Source organism: Scyliorhinus canicula, chromosome 4 (genome assembly GCF_902713615.1).
Source record: "Scyliorhinus canicula chromosome 4, sScyCan1.1, whole genome shotgun sequence".
Taxonomy (NCBI): domain Eukaryota; kingdom Metazoa; phylum Chordata; class Chondrichthyes; order Carcharhiniformes; family Scyliorhinidae; genus Scyliorhinus; species Scyliorhinus canicula.
The window spans coordinates 140,525,992-140,545,792 of NC_052149.1; the positions used below are offsets into that span (position 1 = coordinate 140,525,992).

A 19,801-nucleotide genomic window follows, 5' to 3' on the forward strand; every position below is an offset into this window, starting at 1 on the left:
ATTAATTGCCAAACCTCAGCACCGGCGTGCCAGAATCAAACAAATGATCCTGTCCTCGTCCAAAGTCCACAGACATGCTACCTAGCAGAGTTCACTGGACAATGATTACAATATTGACTGATCTTTAACTCCCAAACCAACTAATACATCAAGAATCAGGAATCAAACGTAGGACCCTGATCTTTTTGGTTATTGCCACACAAAATAGTGAATGTACACACTTGGAAAGCCCTTTAAGCACAAAGAATTGCTACAATCATACTGTACGGAGGAAAACATTTGCTGTTTTTGATCTTTTCATTATTATGTTTGGAAATAATGGCAAGAAACAGGACAATGGTCGTAAGGCATGAAAAGCTGCAGTAAAAGGACATCGTTCTCATGAGTATGGATAATTTCATTAATACATGTTAACACAGATTTAGAGCATAAGAAGTTATTGTAAAAATCTTTAAGGAACCTCGAGTGCACAATCAATAGACTCTCAAACAAGAGAAATTACCCAAGTTCAGATCAGAGCATCAAGTGGCACTAATCAATCTGAAACAAAAACAGAAAATGCTCGAAATCCTCAGCTGTGTGTTTTTGTTTGCAATTTTCAGTATCCAGTTTTCTGCTTTTCGCTCTGCAATCTATCTGCTCCAATTCGGCAAGCTCTGCTCACATGTAATAAGTATCAAACCTATTCACTAACAAGGACAGCCAAAAGCAACTTTTGCCATCTGAACCCAGAACAGAAGGGAGGCACCACTGCTAATGATATGGTGACACAAGATGACCCACTGAAAAAGGGAAGAGTTACCTTATGTTTATGGGGAAAGAAAAATACAGATTTAAGATTAAATGTTACTCCGTTTTATCCCTTTTAGCTGCGCCATCATCTCCTTCAGAACTTCCAATTTCTTATATTTTTAAAATCAGGACTGAATTTCATCTTAAATTTATAGGTAAAAATTGAATACAAAAATAAATTCTTGGAATTAATATTTGATTATAACACTGTCCAGTTTTCTTGTTCATTTTTAGTTAAATGGGACAATGCTAATGTTACAAACTATAACAATGGTATAGAATCAAATTCCGTGTCTGGGACACTGGTTTTGGGGAAAATCACATCAGATGACATGGAAATAAAAAAAGAGTAAAAATTGACAAAAGTTAAAAAACTTAGATATTTTAAATTAGCGAAATCAAGAAACAAGGAACCTTCGAGGGCTCTACAGAATCAATTCTATCAAATGCCTTTATGTCCCAGGCTCCGCTCCCCCCCCCCGCCCCATGCCTTCTCTACTGGTACAGTTCCATAGGTGGCAGCAGCACTTCTGCACCTCAGCTAAGTGCTATTTCAGCTAAGTGTTATTTCAGCTAAGTGCTATTTTATCGCATGTCGATTTACAGCAAGCGCCCGCACACTGTTGCCTGATGCCAGCTATCGCACCCCAACTGTTCCCTCGCTCAGATCACTTACCTCAGCTGGCTACTGAACCTGGAAGCCTTCGGTCTGTGCATCCAAGTCTCACGCCATGGAGTGTGCTCATTCACACTTGCTAACAGAATACTCTGCCAAGTCACTTGAGAAAAAATACATCAGTCAACTGCTGGAGAGGGCCATTAGCCAATCACTACCCACCTCAAGTTGATAACCATCAAAGTTGAGCCTAGACCCTTGTAAGCACATCTATTTAAACTATGTCTCCGACTGAAGGTCACTGTATTTTATAGGAGAACATGAACTGAAACAAAAAAACTAAAAGGAAGGCTCCCAAAGCACAACAGCACATCCCTGCCTCATGCCATTCGAGGTAATCTAACTCTGGTTGAAAATCAGCTAAAACTTATAACATGTTGATTAACAATCAAATTAGCCAAGTGTAACAAAATTAAAACAGAATACCCACCAATTTACCCTCCCCCTCAAATAACATATCAATGTCCTATGAATATCATTGCTGAAAGTACCATCAGTTCTCTGCATTTTAGCCTTAATGTGCTGACATACTGAATTTTCCAAGGTCACCAGCCCTCTGGTATTTCAGCCAGTTAGTCCTCAGTCTCGACACTAAATGTCAGCAAGACGTTTGACAGGAGAGGTATTATAAAATAGATCAATTCTTTGGGCTCACAAGTATTTTTTTTCTCATGGGGTCAGTCAACAGTAAAAGGAATCAGCAACTTTGATGGGCCTTCCCGCATCTCTGCTATTATAGCAATGCAAACAGTAATTGAATCTGGTACCTTCCTGGTCTGTAAAGTCTGGAACACAACAAGTGGTGCTTTTACCAAGGGGACCTTTTTTTTTGTTTCTCACCATTGTCCGACCCCCAGTTGGCTGGAGGAGGGCGAGAGCGGGCGGGGAGGAGGGCGAGAGCGGGCGGGGAGGAGGGCGAGAGCGGGCGGGGAGGAGGGCGAGAGCGGGCGGGGAGGAGGGCGAGAGCGGGCGGGGAGGAGGGCGAGAGCGGGCGGGGAGGAGGGCGAGAGCGGGCGGGGAGGAGGGCGAGAGCGGGCGGGGAGGAGGGCGAGAGCGGGCGGGGAGGAGGGCGAGAGCGGGCGGGGAGGCGGGCGAGAGCGGGGCGGGGAGGCGGGCGAGAGCGGGCGGGGAGGCGGGCGAGAGCGGGCGGGGAGGCGGGCGAGAGCGGGCGGGGAGGAGGGCGAGAGCGGGCGGGGAGGAGGGCGAGAGCGGGCGGGGAGGAGGGCGAGAGCGGGCGGGGAGGAGGGCGAGAGCGGGCGGGGAGGAGGGCGAGAGCGGGCGGGGAGGAGGGCGAGAGCGGGCGGGGAGGAGGGCGAGAGCGGGCGGGGAGGAGGGCGAGAGCGGGCGGGGAGGAGGGCGAGAGCGGGCGGGGAGGAGGGCGAGAGCGGGCGGGGAGGAGGGCGAGAGCGGGCGGGAGGGGAGAGACAGAGGAAAGTGAGAGAGAGGACGAACGAGAACACGAACAGTACCAGAGTCCGGGTCATCTCCAGAGGACTCCTTGTCATCAAGGTAAACTCAGTCTTTTTTTTAATGTTTAATTAGCTATTCTCAGGATGTCATCATTAGGGGCAATGCTGCTAACCCAACCCTATTTAATCCAAGGCCATTAAGATTTTACCGTCTAATCTGAAATATATGGGTTTTGCATTTCCTCCCTGAAGCTCACTTGTGAACTGGTTGAGTACTTACAACGACCCGGCTGCTTTTTGTGGGTCACTTTAACTGGAGACCACAAGTTACAAGATTCTTTGAATGCGATTTAATAACATGTCATTTAAAGAACTACTTGCTCATCTGGTACTATATAACCTGTTAGATCAGTCAGGTTTCATACTGAATAATATACTTTTATTAAAAGGCCTGTCAATTAATCTCTCACTTTAAGAGTAGAACAAAGTTTTATCAAGCAAATAATCTGCTTTGAAGATCTTTTCACTTCATCTGAATGATTTTTTTGATGACAAGTGTCATTTTCTCCTTCTGATTCTGACTTGTACAGTTCTGGGATGCAGGAACTTTCTCATCTCTCAACCAGCCTTAAATACATAACCAAGAATAATCATATCTTTATACAACATGCACATCCAGCAGGTCAAGTATGGCTGCGATTAGGACTGAAAAAAAAGCCCGATTCCATATCTCAACACACGAGTTAATGGTCCTCCTGTCCCATCAGAGATCAACTATTGTCACTGAAAGAGCAGGTCAGATGAGTAACGGTCAGGAATAGAATCTAACCAGGAAGGGCAATGAAGCAATGCTTTTGATCTTGTCTGAAGGCGAGGATGGAACTGTATAAAACGCAATCTTGACCATAACTCCAGTACTGTGTACCATTTTAGTCACTGCACTGACAAAAAATGTGATCTCACTAGTGAGGTTAGAGAAGGGATTTACAAGAATGTTACAAGTAATTGATCATTTTAGCTATGAGGAAAGTTTGAATAGCCTGGGTTTTCTTTGGAAGAGAGGTGATTGAAGTGTACACACTTACAAAGGGTCCAGATTGAGTGGATAGGAAGGGTCAATTTCTGTTGCAGAGAGATCAAGGGCATGGGTTTAAAGCAGTGTTTTTCAAACTCTTTTCTCAAGGATCAACTGGCTGACCTTCAAGACCCATGCTGGCTGACCTTCACAGCCCATGCAACGCTCACTTACATTTAATGCAAAAGGGGAGTCTTCTTGGTCCTCACGATCTCACTCAACCAGATTCACAGGAGAGGCAGATGTGCATATCAGGTGCAGAGTTCAGCCAGTTCCTTTGCAAGAATAGAAAATCCAACTTTGCACATGGAGATCACCATGAAGGGCAATAGCAACAACATGCTAGGGTTACTCAGCACTGGATACTACTGGGAGATGCTACGCTGGAATGCTGACATCCTCATGGATTTGTGGCGTGTTTTTAATGTGCCGTCACATGTCAGGCACAGCAGCGTCGTCATTTCATTTGCAGTCAGCTTTAAGTTAATAACTGACTCTGGGGTCTCAATCTTAAAAATAATTTTTCATCCACCACTTGCAAAATCTGAAACTTCTTTCATTTGCCAGCACTTCCCTGCATATGATACACATGGGCTTTACATCCTGATTTGCATTTGCACAATTGACAAAACCATACCTCAAGAAATCATCTTTGTACTGCTCTGTTCCAGAGCTAAGTTTCTTTTTTGTGGGCTGTTCACCAGAAACCTCGGAGCTCTGAACATCGCTAACACTAGCATCGCTCTGTCGTGAATTCTCCTGAGCAGCTTTCTCCAGCAGATTCAGATGAGGGACCCTGGCCACTAGGCACGCTGCCCATTTGTGTCTTTGGTCATCTCTTTCTTGTAACAAAATGATCCAGCTTCACAGTCCGCTTGCTTTGCTTGCCAGCAACTAGAGTATGGAAGATGCTCTCCTCCGTGATTTGGTGCTGAAATCATGCAGGTATCGGGCACTTGGCCTGCTCACTGCTGCCATGAAGGACTGCACGCAGCCTCATTTCATTCTCACTTAAAAACTGGTGGCGGCCGCCATTCTCAATTTAAATGTCAGTAGCAGCCATTGCATGCTTCTCCTGCGGTCGGGACCAACGGAGCCGATCGTTCCACGACCCGGCGTTGAAAAACCCTGGTTTAAAGCGATCAGTGTAAGGATGACAGTGGAGTTACTTGAAATATGTGATAGAGGCAGAAACCTTCATCCCACTTAGAAGACACTGGACATGCCTGGACCAAGAGCTGGAAGGGGAGATCAGACTGGATAGCTTTTCCCACCCCCAGCCAGCCCGAATACAATGGACCAAATGGCCACCTTCTGTTGTATACATCATTATGCTTCTATGTAACCATCAGCTTACAAAGAAATATCGGAAAGCTAATTCAATGAATGGAAAATGATCAATGTTTGTACATATATGCCATTATATTACCCAGACAGCAATGAGCTGAATTAGGAGCTCTTTCTTATATTGCAATTTACAAAAGAGCCGCAAATGAAAATGAAACTACAAAAATGGGATGCATTTCAGCTACAGATTAACTGTGACATTATTCTTGGTACCCAGAGGCTTGAAGACTGGAGGTTGCTGTCCCATACAGCAACTCTTACTGAGGAAATTTCCAATCTGTATAGACATCTTAATCCCAAGCAAAGAGATTGAACCTGTGTGAGGTTAGCTGAGGAGGTGAAGGATATCAGTCAGCATTTAAAAAAAAATTATTACATTAGCTTGAATCCTGCATCTGAGGACAAGAGCTAATTCCATGGGCTAACAGCATAATAGAAAGTGCCTATTCATCTTTCTCCTTGCACTTTCCAACTCTCAGAACCCCAGTATCATATGCACTGTATTTATTTTTTTTTTTAAATAATTTTTATTGAAATTTTTACAAAATATAAACATCTCAACTCTATTAACAAAACCACCGCTATAACACCCCAAGAACAATACCCACCCAACTTCAAAAGCAACTACAAACAAAAGTAAAAAAACAAAAGAACACCCAAACAACAAAAGGGAAAGAGATAGCACCCGCCACATCCCACAGACCCATGTACACAGTTCTCCCTCCCACCGATCCAAACCCCCCCTCCCCCCCCTGCCTGGCAAACGCCCTCACCTGCATGTACCTAAACATGTTCCCCGGGGGGGAGCCCAAACTTCCCCTCTAACTCCCCCAAGCTCGCGAACCTCCCCTCCACAAACAGGTCCCTCAACCTCCTAACCCCTACCCTGTGCCAGCCCAGAAATCCACCATCAATGTTCCCTGGGACAAACCGATGGTTCCCCCGTATCGGGGCCTCCATCGAGCCCCCCACTTCTCCCCTACGCCATCTCCATTGCCCCCAGATTTTGAGGGTAGCCGCCACCACCGGGCTCGTGGTATACCTTGTTGGAGGGAGCGGCAACGGCGCCGTTACCAGCGCCTCCAGGCTCGTGCCCACATGATGCCGCCTCCATCCTCTTCCATGCTGCCCCTTCCTCGTCCATTACCCACTTACGCACCATCGCTGCGTTGGCAGCCCAATAGTACCCACAGAGGTTGGGCAACGCCAGCCCCCCCCCCCCCCCTCCCCCGTTCCAGGAACACTCTTCTCACCCTCGGAGTCCCATGCACCCACACAAATCCCGTGATACACCTGTTGACCCTCCTGAAAAAGGCCTTTGGGATAAGGATGGGGAGGCACTGGAACAGGAACAAAAACCTCGGGAGCACCGTCATCTTAACGGACTGCACCCTCCCCGCCAGTGACAGCGGTAACATATCCCACCTCTTAAACTCCATCTCCATCTGCTCCACCAACCTTGTGAGGTTGAGCTTGTGCAGGGCCCCCCAGCTCCCAGGACCCCTAGGTACCTGAAGCTCTTCCCTGCCTGCTTCAGTGGGAACCTACCAATCCCCTCCTCTTGATCCCCCGGATGCACCACAAACAACTCACTCTTGCCCAGGTTCAACTTATACCCAGAGAAACCCCCGAATTCACTAAGAATCCTCATCACCTCCGGCATCCCCCCCACCGGGTCTGCCACATACAGCAACAGGTCGTCCGCATACAGCGACACTCGATGCTCCTCCCCACCCCAGGCCCCTCCAGTTCCCTGACTCCCTCAATGCCATGGCCAGGGGCTCAATCGCCAACGCGAAGAGCAAGTGGGACAGGGGGCACCCCTGTCTCGTCCCCCGGTACAGGCGAAAGTACTCCGACCTCCCCCTATTTGTGGCTACACTCGCCATCGGGGCCTCGTAGAGCAGCCTCACCCACCGGATAAACCCCTCCCCAAACCTCCCACAAATACTCACACTCAACCCTATCAAAGGCCTTCTCCGCATCCAATGCCACCACTATCTCCGCCTCCCCTTCCATGGCCGGCATCATAATGACATTGAGGAGCCTTCGCACGTTCGTATTCAACTGCCTTCCCTTCACAAACCCCGTCTCGTCCTCATGAATGACCCCGGGCATGCAATCCTCTATTCTAGTGGCCAGGATCTTTGCCAGCAGCTTAGCGTCGGCGTTTAGCAGCGAAATCGGCCTACATGACCCGCACTGCAGAGGGTCCTTGTCCCGCTTCAGGATCAAGGAAATCAGCGTCCGTGACATAGTTGGGGGCAATGCCCCCCCACCTCCCTTGCCTCGTTAAAGGTCCGGACCAACAGGGCCAAATACCTTTTATAAAATTCCACCGGAAACCCGTCCGGCCCCGGCGCCTTCCCCGACTGCATGCTCCCTATCCCTTTGACCACCTCCTCCAGCTCGATCGGCGCCCCCAGTCCCTCCACCTGCTCCTCCTCCACCCTCGGGAATCGCAGTTTGTCCAAGAAGCGCCCCATTCCACCCCCCTCCACCGGGGGTTCCGACCGGTACAGTTCCCCATAGAAGTCTCTGAAGACCCCATTAACATCTACACCCCTCCGCACCACCTTCCCAGCCTTATCCGTCACTCCCCCAATCTCCCTGGCCGCGTCCCGCTTTCGGAGCTGGTGTGCCAGCATCCTACTCGCCTTCTCACCATATTCATACACCGCCCCCTGTGCTTTCGTCCACTGAGCTTCTGCCTTTCTGGTAGTCAATAGGTTGAATCTGGCCTGAAGGCTACGCCTCTTCCCCAGCAATCCCTCCTCTGGAGCCTCCGCACATCTCCTATCCACCCGCACCATCTCCCCTATCAGTCTCTCCCTCTGCTCCCCCCTCTGCCTATGGGTTCGGATGGAGATCAGTTCCCCCCTCATCACCGCCTTCAATGCCTCCCAGACCGTCCCCACGCGGACCTCCAAGCGCCAGAGCGGACGTTGGTCCCTCTCTTCCCCCAGCCTGAGGTCCACCCAGTGCGGGGCATGATCTGAAATGGCAATGGCGGAGTATTCCACATCCTCCACCCTCGAAACCAACCCCCTACTCAGGACAAAAAAAATCAATCCTCGAGTAGGCCTTATGTACGTGGGAGAAAAACGAGTATTCCCTGGCCCTTGGCCTCGCAAATCTCCAGGGATCCCCCCCCCATCTGGTCCATAAATCCCCTCAACACCTTGGCCGCCGCCGGCCTCCTACCCGTCCGGGACTTGGATCGATCCAATGGGGGATCCAGTATCGTGTTGAAGTCCCCCCCGCCATGATCAGCCCCCCCCCCCCCCCCCCCCGGTCCGGAATGCGGCCCAACATACGCCGCATAAACCCCGCATCGTCCCAATTTGGGGCGTAAACATTTACCAGCACCACCCGCTCCCCCTGCAGCTTACCACTCACCATCACATATCTCCCGCCACTGTCAGCCACCACATTTAAAGCCTCAAACGGCACCTTCTTCCCCACCAGGATTGCCACCCCCCTACTCTTCTCATCTGAGCCCTGAGTGAAATACTTGGCCCACCCATCCCTTCCTCAGCCGAACCTGGTCCACCACTCTCAGGTGTGTCTCCTGGAGCATGGCCACACCCACCTTCAGCCCCTTCAGGTGCGCAAATACCCGGGCCTGTTTGACCGGCCCATTCAGCCCCCTCACATTCCAGGTTATCAGCCGGATCAGAGGGCTCCCTGCCCCCCTCCCCTGCCGATTAGCCATACCCCGCTTCCTCCAGGGCTACTCCCATTGTCAGTCCCCCCCCACCAGCTCCCCGAACTCCCCGTTTACCCCCCTGTCCGAACCCGTCCACCAGACCCATATAAAAAAGACATAACAACATCACCCCACCCACCCTAAGGCCAACCCACATTTTGCATTAAACAGAGCAAACACAAGTACATTATTATACAACATCCTCCATCTTAGACCCTCAGTTTGAGTCCAGTTTCACGGCCTGCACAAAGGCCCACGCCTCCTCCGGGGACTCAAAATAATGGTGCCGATCCTTATAGGTGACCCACAGACGCGCCGGCTGCAACATGCCGAACTTCACACACCGTCTATGGAGCACCGCCTTCGTCCGGTTAAACCTCGTCACCTCCGCACTCCAGTCCTGGAAGATCCACAGCTCCGTGTTCTCCCACTTGCTGCTCCTCTCCTTCTTGGCCCACCGGAACACACACTCACGATCCTCGAACCGATGAAACCGCACCAACACCGCCCGCGGCTGCTCGTTCGGCTTGGGCCTCCTAGCCAGAATTCTGTGGGCCCCCTCTAACTCCAGGGGCCCCTGGAAGGACCCAGCCCCCATCAGCGAGTTTAACATAACCGCCACATAGGCCGCTAGGTCCGACCTTTCCGTGAGGCCCAGGATCCGCAACTTCTTCCTCCTCGACCGGTTGTCCAGCTCCTCGAACCGCTCCTGCCATCTTTTATGGAGCGCCTCGTGCATCTCCACCTTCCCCGCCACGGCCACGACCTCATCCTCCCTTTCGGAGGCCTGCTGCTGCAGCTCCCGGATCGCAGCCCCCTGGGCTGTCTGGGTCTCCATCAGCTTCCTGTTGGTTACCTTCAGCGACTCCAGCAGCTCCTGGAAGCAGCGCAGCAGAATCGCCTGCTGCTCCTGAGCCCACTGCCTCAGCTCCTCAAGGCCTCCGCCGGCCGCCAATTTGTCTTCCTTCCCCCACTTTTTCAGGGGTGCTTTCTCCGGTTTTCTCCTTACCCCACTCCTGGTCCGGACCATATGACCGTTGGGGTCGACTCCTGTCCTCTTCCCACGTTTGGATTTGCCGACACAGCTCCGTTGGGAGTCCTGAAAAGAGCCCCAAAGTCCGTTTTCAGCGGGAGCTGCTGAATGTGCGGCTTAGCTCCTCATTGCCGCCACCGGAAGCCATGCACTGTATTTATATGGCTATTCCAGTTCAATGTCGGGTCAATGGCAATCCCCTGGATTTTGATGATCAGGGATTCAGCGATTGAATGTCATGGTGATGGTTAGATTCTCTCTTATAGGAGATGGGCACTGCCTCACACTTGTGAGACGCGAATATTACTTGCCACCAACAGTTAAAGCCTGAATGTTGTCCAGGTCCTGATACATATAAACCTGGACTGCTTCAGTAGTTGTTAAATTGTGCAATCATCCCTGCATAAGTCCCAGTTTCTGACCTCATGATGGAGGGAAGGTCACGATGAAACAGCTGAAAATGGTTGGATCGAGAACACTTTTATTGGTACTCCTGTAGTGATGTTCTGGGACTGAGATGATTGACCTTCAACCACCACAACCATCTTCCTTTGTGCTTGGTAGGACTCCAACCAGTGATTAGTGTTCACCTCGTGCCCCCCCACCATTCCTACTGGCTCCAAATTTGTTGGTGTTCCTTGACGCCACACTCGGCCAATTGCTGCCTTCAGGAGCTGAATGTCCCACTCCTTATCCGTATGTTCGTAGGATGTCACTCTCACCTCTGGAGTTCAGCTGTACAGGGGGCGCCCGCGGGGGTGTGTGCAAGGAACGACAGGGCTCGCGAGATAGCTTAGTGTGCGTGTGAGAGGAAGGGGGAAAAAGGTGAGTGTTAGTAAATGTGTCAGAGTCCATGTGTCTGAGGAGGGTGGGAGTGAGTATGGGTGTCTGGGAGTGTCGTGTTTGTGTGCATCTTATAGTAGCATATTGCCTCTGCCTGAGGAGGTTCAAGCCCCCATTCCAAGAACTCTACAACATAATCCAGGGTTTGCTAAATCGAGACATTAAACTGAATTTCTTTCTGACCTCATGGCTAGATTACGAGCACAGATTTCATCCGGTATTCTGGGTAACATTTATGTCTTAACCGCCATTAAACCACATTATCTGGACATTTATCTCACTGCTGTTCTTGGACCATGTACTCTAATTCACAAACTGTAAAGTACTTCCACTTAACTATGGGCATTAAAAGTGCTAGCTCATCGCAAGTTTCTTTCAATGCAAGCATACCGATTTCCCTGCAGTACACTGGCAGTGACAATTCATAGCTCCTTGATTTGTCATCCTTTCAACTTTACTCAGTTCATTTGGGCCCCTCACCAAGATGGAGAAATAAATAGGAGGGAAGCGGATGACGCCTCACTCTCCGGTCAACAAGTGCCAATTTTTTTTTAAAACTCCTTTTCCAAAAATGCTAAGCGTACAATGTTTCCACCCGTACCACCAAATCAGCTTGTCAAACACATGCAAAACAGGACAATGAGGATTTTGCTGCAAAATATTTCACTCACCGTCCAATTTACAATAACTTCATCTGACAGAGAACTATTTTACAATAGCTATTTTTAGTACTGATTGTAAATAGGCAACTGAGATGAGCAGGCATAAAAAAATTGTAAAGATTTCCATTCCTGATCGTTCTCCAGTGAACTCTGAGCTTTGCACAGCCAATCGGCGACACAAGATGCTCATTATTCCATATCTGATCTAGATCTGAACATGCAAGTATTCAGTATTAGTTTGACTGGGCCACTTGAATTAGCAATAGCAGCCTTCTCAGGCAAGCATTTCTCAAGAGGTTTTTACCCAGGTAATTCATGCCGATTGCAAATCCATTTTACGCAGAAAAAGAGAAAAAAAATGTCCACCTATAAGACCACTGACAAGCAGGGTCTGGCAACTATGCACTCAAATAGCGCTCTGCACAAGACAGCACTGAGCTTGGGACTGGTTCTGCAAAGACGTACACAACACATGATAAGAGCAAATAATTTAGATAGAATACACCAATGGCCCCTCCAAAATGTCTCCAAATCACATCATCACTATAAATTAAATGCTTTAGAAAGGAAGGTGAATTAAACATGGCTTTTTCATGCAGACAATTTACCTGTATGAAGATACAGGTCAGATCTTCTGGGCAATGCTGGCATGAATTCCTAGTAGTGTATTACTCTTTGGGAATGGAATGATTGCTGAGCCCACAACAAGGTAAGGAAAAGTAAGGGACTGGATGACACCTTTCTCTCTCTGGTCAACAAGTGTCAATTTTCGGACAGCACAGTTACCTCACAGCTCCAAGGTCAGAGGTTCAATTCCTGGCTTGGGTCACTGTCTGTGCAGAGTCTGCACGTTCTCCTCGTGTCTGCGTGGGTTTCCTCCGAGTGCTGCCACAGTTTCCTCCCACAGTCCAAAGATGTGCAGGTTAGGTGAACTGGCCATGATAAATTGCCCTTAGTGTCCAAAAAGGTTAGGTGGGAGTACAGGGTTACGGGGTCAGGATGGAGGCGTGGGCTTAGGTAGGGTGCTCTTTCCAAGGGCCGGTACAGACTCGATGGGCCGAATGGCGTCCTTCTGGACTGTAAATTCTATGATTCTTAAAAATCCCTCTCCTTTTCCCGAAATGCTTCGAGGCAATGTTTCCATCCCTACCACCAAATCAGCTCGTCAAATATATGCAAAACAGGTCAATGAGGGATTTTGTTAGCATAACACTCACCATCCAATTTTACATGCATAAATATTTAACTTCAGCATCCCCCCCTTCCAAACTTCCAATCCCTAAAAATCACCTTGATGAATGTATGTAAGGAATTAAGTTTATGTTTTTATTTGTTGCGATACTGTTATTTTAAAGCAGGTTTAAGATGCATACAGCCGGTATGTCTGCCAAATATGTAATGGGGGAGGAGGTAGAGATGGTGCTAAGCTGACTTATGGAATGTTGTTTCAGTTTGGAATACCCTGGGATGTAAATTATTTATGACAGATATTGTCTTTGGTCCTGGCGAACCAGGTCATGGGACACCTTCTGAAAGGAGACAGAAGAATGCCTTATGCTTTGAGTACAGCTGAAGCAATTATGGGGAGGAGCCAGGTCTGTCTGCAGTTTCAGCTTGCAATAGGATTTTCGTCTGCCAAGAATTATCTTTCAGTTTTCTCCTGAAAGGTTCTCTCAAAGGGCTCAGCACAGAAAGGCAAGAAACCTGGTTTTTAACCTCATTTAAAAGTGGTGTTTGAACTATATAGTTTAGCTTAATTAGAATATGTAGTGGCAGGGAACTCTGGGTAACCCGTGGTATTGAGGCCATGGTCAAAAGGAAGCAGGAGGCATATGACATGCATAGGCAGCTGGGATCAAGTGGGCCCCTCAAAGAGTATAGGGCACAGCGGAGTAGAGTTAAGAGAGAAATCAGGATGGCAGAAAGGGGGCATGATATTGTCTTGGCAGATACGGCAAAGGAAAATCCAAAGAGCTTTTACAGATACATAAAGGGTAAAAGGGTGTCTAGAGGGGAGGGCCTCTTAAAGATAAACATGGTCATCTATGTGCGGATCCACAGGGATGGGAGAGGTCCTAAATGAATATTTCTTGTCAGTATTTACTGTTGAGAATGGCACAAATGTTAGGGAAATTGGGAAAATAAAAAGTGATGACTTGAGAGTGCACAAATTACAGAGAAGGAAGTGGTGGAGATTATTAAAGTGTCTCACGATAGATAAATTCCTAGGACCTGATGAAATGCATCCCAGGACATTGTGGAGGAAATTACCAACCCCGTAACTGAGATATTTGAATCATCGACAGCCACAGGAGAGGTGCCTGAAGATTGGAGGGTAACAAATGTTGTGCCCTTGTCAGGACAAGCCTGGAAACTACAGACAGATGAGTCTTACTTTGACAAAGAGTCATTGGACTTGAAGCATCAACTCTTTTCTCTCCCGACAGGTGCTGCCAGACCGGCTGAGGTTTTCCAGCATTTTCTCTTTCGATGAGTCTTACTTCTGTAATGGGTAAGTTGTTAGAAGGTATTCCGAGGAGTAGCATCTACAGGCATTTAGACTGGCACGGGCTAATTAGGGAAAGTCAACACGATTTTGTAAGGGGAAAGTCATGTCTCACGAATTTGATTGAGTTTTTTGAAGAGATAAACCAAGAAGGTAGATGTGGGCAGTACGATTGACGTTGTCTACGTGGACTTTAGCGAGGCCTTTGACAAGGTACCGCATGGTAGGTTGTTGCAAAAGGTTAAATCTCACGGAATCCAGGATGAGGTAGCCAATTGCATACAAAATTGGCTTGACGACCGAAGCCAACGGGTGGTTGTGGAGGTTTGTTTTTCAAATCGGAGGGCTGTGACCAGCGGTGTGTCTCAGGGATCGGTGCTGGGTCCACTGTTATTTGTTTTGTATATATATATATATAAAAATGATTTGGATGAGAATGTAAAAAGCATGGTTAGTAAGTTTGCAGATGACGTCACGATTGGCAGCATGGTGGATCGTGAAGGTAATATAAGATAGCAATAGGATCTTGACCAATTGGGCCAGTGGGCCGATGAATGGCAGATGGAATTTAATTTGGATAAATGTGAGGTGATGCATTTTGGCAGATCAATTCAGGGCAAGACCGACACAGCAAATAGTAGGGAGTTGGGGAGAGTTACAGAACAAAGAGATCTAGGAATAAAGGTTCACAGATCCTTGAAGGTGGAATCACAGGTGGACAGGGTGATGAAGGCGGCATTCAGCATGCAACGTTTTATTGGTCAGAATATTGAATACAGGAGTTGGGATGTCTTGTTGAAGTTGTACAAGACATTTTTAAGACCACACATGGAATACTGTGTTCAGTTCTGGTCACCCTATTATAGGAAGGATATTGTTAAACTAGAAAGAGTGCAGAAGAGATTCAGGAGGATACTACCAGGACTTGATGGTCTGAGTTCTAAGGAGAGGCTGCGACTTTTTTCCCTGGAGTGTAGGAGGCCTAGGGGTGATCTTATAGAGGTCTATAAAATAATGAGGAGCATTGATAAGGTGGATAGTCGACATCTTCTCACAAAGGTAGAGGAGTCTAGAACTAGAGGGCATAGGTTTAAGGTGAGAGGGGAAAGGTACAAAAGAGGTCAGAGGGGAAATTTCTTCACACAGAGGGTAGTGAGCATCTGGAACGGGCTGCCAGAGGCAGTGACAGAGGCGGGTACAATTTTGTCCTTTAAAAAGCAGTTAGACATTACATGGGCAGGGTGGGTATAGAGGGATATGGGCCAACTGCGGGCATGTGGGACTAGCTATGTGATAGAAACTGGGCAGCATGGGCAAGCTGGATCAAAGGGCCTGTTTCACGCTGTAAACATCGATGGCTCTAGGTGTTAGGACGAAGTTCAAGTTTTTCTTTTTCCTTAAGAACTGTTGTAATTGTTATCTGTAAAGTTTTTTTCTCTGTTGCTAATGTGGTTAATATTGTGTTTAAATTCAAGTCTGTTATAGCATCAAGAAAGTGTTATCGTACAAGGAGCACGGTAGCATTGTGGATAGCACAACTGCTTCACAGCTCCAGGGTCCCAGGTTCGATTCCGGCTTGGGTCACTGTCTGTGCGGAGTCTGCACATCCCCCCTGTGTGTGCGTGGGTTTCCTCCGGGTGCTCCGGTTTCCTCCCACAGTCCAAAGATGTGCAGGTTAGGTGGATTGGCCATGATAAACTGCCCTTAGTGTCCAAAATTGCCGGTAGTGTTGGGTGCGGTTACTGGGTTATGGGGATAGGGTGGAGGTGTTGACCTTGGGTAGGGTGCTCTTTCCAAGAGCCGGTGCAGACTCGATGGGCCGAATGGCCTCCTTCTGCACTGTAAAGTCTATGATCTAAGGATGAGCCGGTTTTTTGGGAGCGAGGACAAGTGTATTAGATGCTCAGGGAGCCCAGCAAACCATACCAATATGTTCTGGGCATGCCCAGCGCTGGGGGAATTTTGGAAGGGCGACGCAAGGACGGTGTCCAGGGTGGTAGGATCCAGGGTCAAACCTGGCTGGGGGCTAGCAATATTTGGGGTTGCAGAGGAGCCGGGAGTGCAGGAGGCGAAAGAAGCTGGCATTCTGGCCTTTGCATCCCTAGTAGCCCAGCGGAGGATTCTTCTTCAGTGGAAGGATGCGAGGCCCCCAAGCGTGGAGGCCTGGGTCAACGATATGGCGGGGTTTATTAAATTGCAGAGGGTGAAATTTGCCCTAAGGGGATCAGTGCAGGGGTTCTTCAGGAGGTGGCAACCATTCCTAGATTTCCTGGCAGAACGGTAGAAAAAAGCCAGCAGCAGCAGCAACCTGGGGGGGTTGTCTCTTTGTTTTGGGCTGAAGGGAAGTGTATATATTATATATGTTCTTTCCTAATGACGGGTGTTAATTTATTTCTTCTTTTTTGTATACATGGGGGTTGTTTTTTCTGTTCTTAGTATTTTCTGTTGTTGGTATTTTGTGAAAATTTGAATAAAATTTTTTTGTTTTTTTAAAAAGGAAGTGTTATCATTCAGTGGTGCAGCCAACTTTCCATTCAGTTTTACGAATTGCAAATACTTGGGATCTCAAGTGGGGTGGCAAAACTAGCAACCCATCACCCCTTCGGTTCCCCCCTACACTCCCCAACCCGGTCATGGTCCCCCCACCCTCCCCGCTCACGCCCCACACGGTCTTCCCATCCAGACCCCAGCCTTCCTCCCACTCGCCCTCCTCCCATCCTTGCTCGCCCCCCCGCCATCTTCCCATCCTTGCTTGATCCCCCGCCATCCTCCCATCCTTGCTTGATCCCCCGCCATCCTCGCTTGATCCCCCACCATCCTCCCATCCTTGCTTGATCCCCCGCCATCCTCCACTACTTGCTCGCCCCCGCCATCCTCCTCTCCCTGCCATACACCCATGTTCGTCCTCGCCATACTCCCCTCCCTGTTGGCCCCTCCGCCATCCTCCCTTCCCCGCTCGCCCCCACCCCTCCCACCAGGCACTGCCATCCTCCGCAGCCCACCTGTCGCCCCCCCCTCCCAGCTTGCCCCCAACATCTCCATCCTCCCCGCTTGCACACCCAGCCTTCTCATTAACCTCTACCAGCCTCTCTTCCCCTCCGCACTCACCCCCACCATCCTACCACTTGCCACCCCACCATCCTGCCCTACCAGCTCGCCCCCTAGCCTTCTTTCCCCTCCCTGCTCACCACACAGCCTGCCCTCGCCACGTGAGCCTCCAGCCTCCCCACCCACCTCCTTCCCCGCACACCCCACTCAAGATTCCTTCTCGCTCACACCCAACATCCTCCCCTCCCCAAACAGCGCCCACTCTCCCACATACCCGTCAGCCACCCTTCACCTCCCGACGCGCCCTTGCCTGCCCCCTCCCCCGAAAACAGTCTCCACCCAAAACTGCCCCAACTTCCCCTCCCCCGACCCTGAAAAACTACCCCCACCTTCCTCTCCCCCCAAAAAATCTACCCCCACCTTCCTCTCCCCCAAAATCTACCACCTTCCTCTCCCCCAAAAAACTACCCCCACCTTCCTTCCCCCCAAAAAAAACTACCCCCACCTTCCCCAAAAAACTACCCCCACCTTCCTCTCCCCCCCAAAAAACTACCCCCACCTTCCTCTCCCCCCCAAAAAAACTACCCCCACATTCCCCCAAAAAACTACCACCTTCCTCTCCCCCCCAAATAACTACCCCCCACCTTCCTCCCCCCCCAAATAACTGCTCCCACCTTCCTCTCCCCCCAAATAACTGCTCCCACCTTCCTCTCCCCCCAAATAACTACCCCCACATTCCTCTCCCCAAAAAAACTACCCCCACCTTCCTCTCCTCCAAAAAAACTACCCCCACCTTCCTCTCCCCCCAAAAAACTACCCCCACCTTCCTCTCCCCCCAAAAAACTGCTCCACCTGCCCTCCCCAAAAACTGCCCCCACCTACCCCTACCCCGAAAATCTGCTCCACCTTCCCCGCCCCACCTTCCCTCCCCCCCCCCCCAAACTGCCCCAAAATCTCCCCTCCCCCAAAAAAAACTGCCCCGACCTTCTTCCCTCCCTCTCCCAGTTAAACTCTTCCAGCGGTGGGGGGCCGGAGCCTGAGGCCCGGCCAGTTCAATCCGCCTGTCGGTGTTGGTGAGCCAGAGAAAGTGGAGTTATTGACACCAACACCCCACTCGCTTTAGTCGTAGTCACATACCGGGCCTGGTTAGAGTTGTCGCTGTTGGGTTTCTGCTGCTCGCCGGCTCCGTCCGCTTGCGCCTGGCTCGGGTGTAATAGGCCATCCTGCATCAACAAACCCACGTCGGCCATGATGGGGAAGCAATGGGGGAGGGGAAAAGGGGGTGGTGAAAAAAAAACAGCCGCCACTGTCGCCGACCGCTAAATTCAACCTCACTTGCTGGCCGGGTGCCGCCTTCGCGGCCCGTGCCGCCATGCCATTGGCCACGTTCCTCCCATTCCTCCCTCTGAATGGTTAGTATGCCTGTCACTCGTATGACGTCAGAGCAGCGACAGCGTAAGCATGTTCGGTTGCAGTGCGAGACCGGCAGTGACGTCATTGTACTTCCGGAAGCCAATTCTGGCCCCTCCTCCACGTTAACCCCCCTTGCTTTTAAGCTGCTTGGTTACTGTTCTCTTATCCAGTAACGAAAAATACACTTTTTGTTTGGAGGGTCACAACGAATAGGGCGGTATGGCAGCACAGTGGTTAGCACTGTTGCTGGTTGAGCACACTGGGCTTAATTGCTGGCTTTCAAAACAGACCAGCAGCAGGGTTCAATTCCTGTACCAGCCTCCCCGAACAGGCGCCAGAATGTGGCGACTAGGGACTTTTCACAGTAACTTCGTTTAAAGCCTACTTGTGACAATAAGTGATTTTTTTTTTCACAGCACCAGGGTCCCAGGTTCGATTTGCGGCTTGGGTCACTGTCTGTGCGGAGTCTGCACGTTCTCCCCGTGTGTGCATGGGTTTCCTCCGGGTGCTCTGGTTTCCTCCCACAGTCCAAAGACGTGCAGGTTAGGTCATTTGGACATTCTGAATCCTCCCCCAATTTACCCGAACAGGCACCGGTGTGTGGTGACTAGGGGATTTTCACAGCAACTTCATTGCAATGTTAATGTAAACCTACTTGTGACAACAACAAAGATTATTGTTACATTGAAAAATTCGAAATTACATAATGATATAGTCACCATGTCCTCCAGTCCTTGCCCACTAGTTGTGGAAACATAAAACAAATGAGTAGCAACAGGGCATTCGGTCCTTCGAGCTTGCTCTGCCATTCAACAAAATCACAACTAATATTACGCCACAATGTCACTTTCCTGCCTGCTTCCTGTATCCATTCGCTTAGAGATCAAAAATCTATCGGCCTCAGTCTTTAATATAGTCAGTGATGGAGCTGCCACAATCTTCTGTAGTCGAAAACTCCAAAGACTCATAAACCCCTGAAGAAATTTCTCCTTTCAGTCCAAAAGGATGAACCCCTTATTTTTGACTGTGCCCACCCCGTATTCTAGGTTCCCCAGCCAGGGCAAAACCTACCCTTCCAAGTCCTTTCAGAACCTCACAACTGCAAAATCTGCTGGAAGTCTGATCATAGAATCCCTACAGTACAGAAGGAGGACATTCGGCCCATCATGTCTGCACCAACCCTCTGAAAGAGCCCCCTCCCTCGGCCCAATCCCTCACTATAATCCCCATTACCCCTCCCAGGGGCAATTTAGCATCGCCAATTCACCTAACCTGCACATCTTTGGTC

At 49.5% G+C, this 19,801-nt stretch overlaps 1 protein-coding gene across 11 annotated transcripts in view; it reads right to left on the reverse strand.

The window, feature by feature from the left end:
- The window catches only part of LOC119965047 (transcription elongation regulator 1-like), a 130,321-nt gene extending 111,921 nt beyond the window's left edge, over window positions 1-18,400 (reverse strand). For 5 of the 11 annotated variants that reach the window (XM_038795279.1, XM_038795275.1, XM_038795276.1 and 2 more), the window contains exon 1: window positions 18,238-18,397. In XM_038795279.1, coding sequence (XP_038651207.1) covers window positions 18,238-18,350 — 113 coding nt within the window. In that variant the 5' untranslated portion in view covers window positions 18,351-18,397. Of the gene's footprint in view, window positions 1-18,237 lie in introns of all 11 variants that reach the window. The other 6 variants (XM_038795271.1, XM_038795270.1, XM_038795269.1 and 3 more) reach the window with 4 other exon arrangements.
- Between the last annotated feature and the right edge of the window lie 1,401 nt (window positions 18,401-19,801).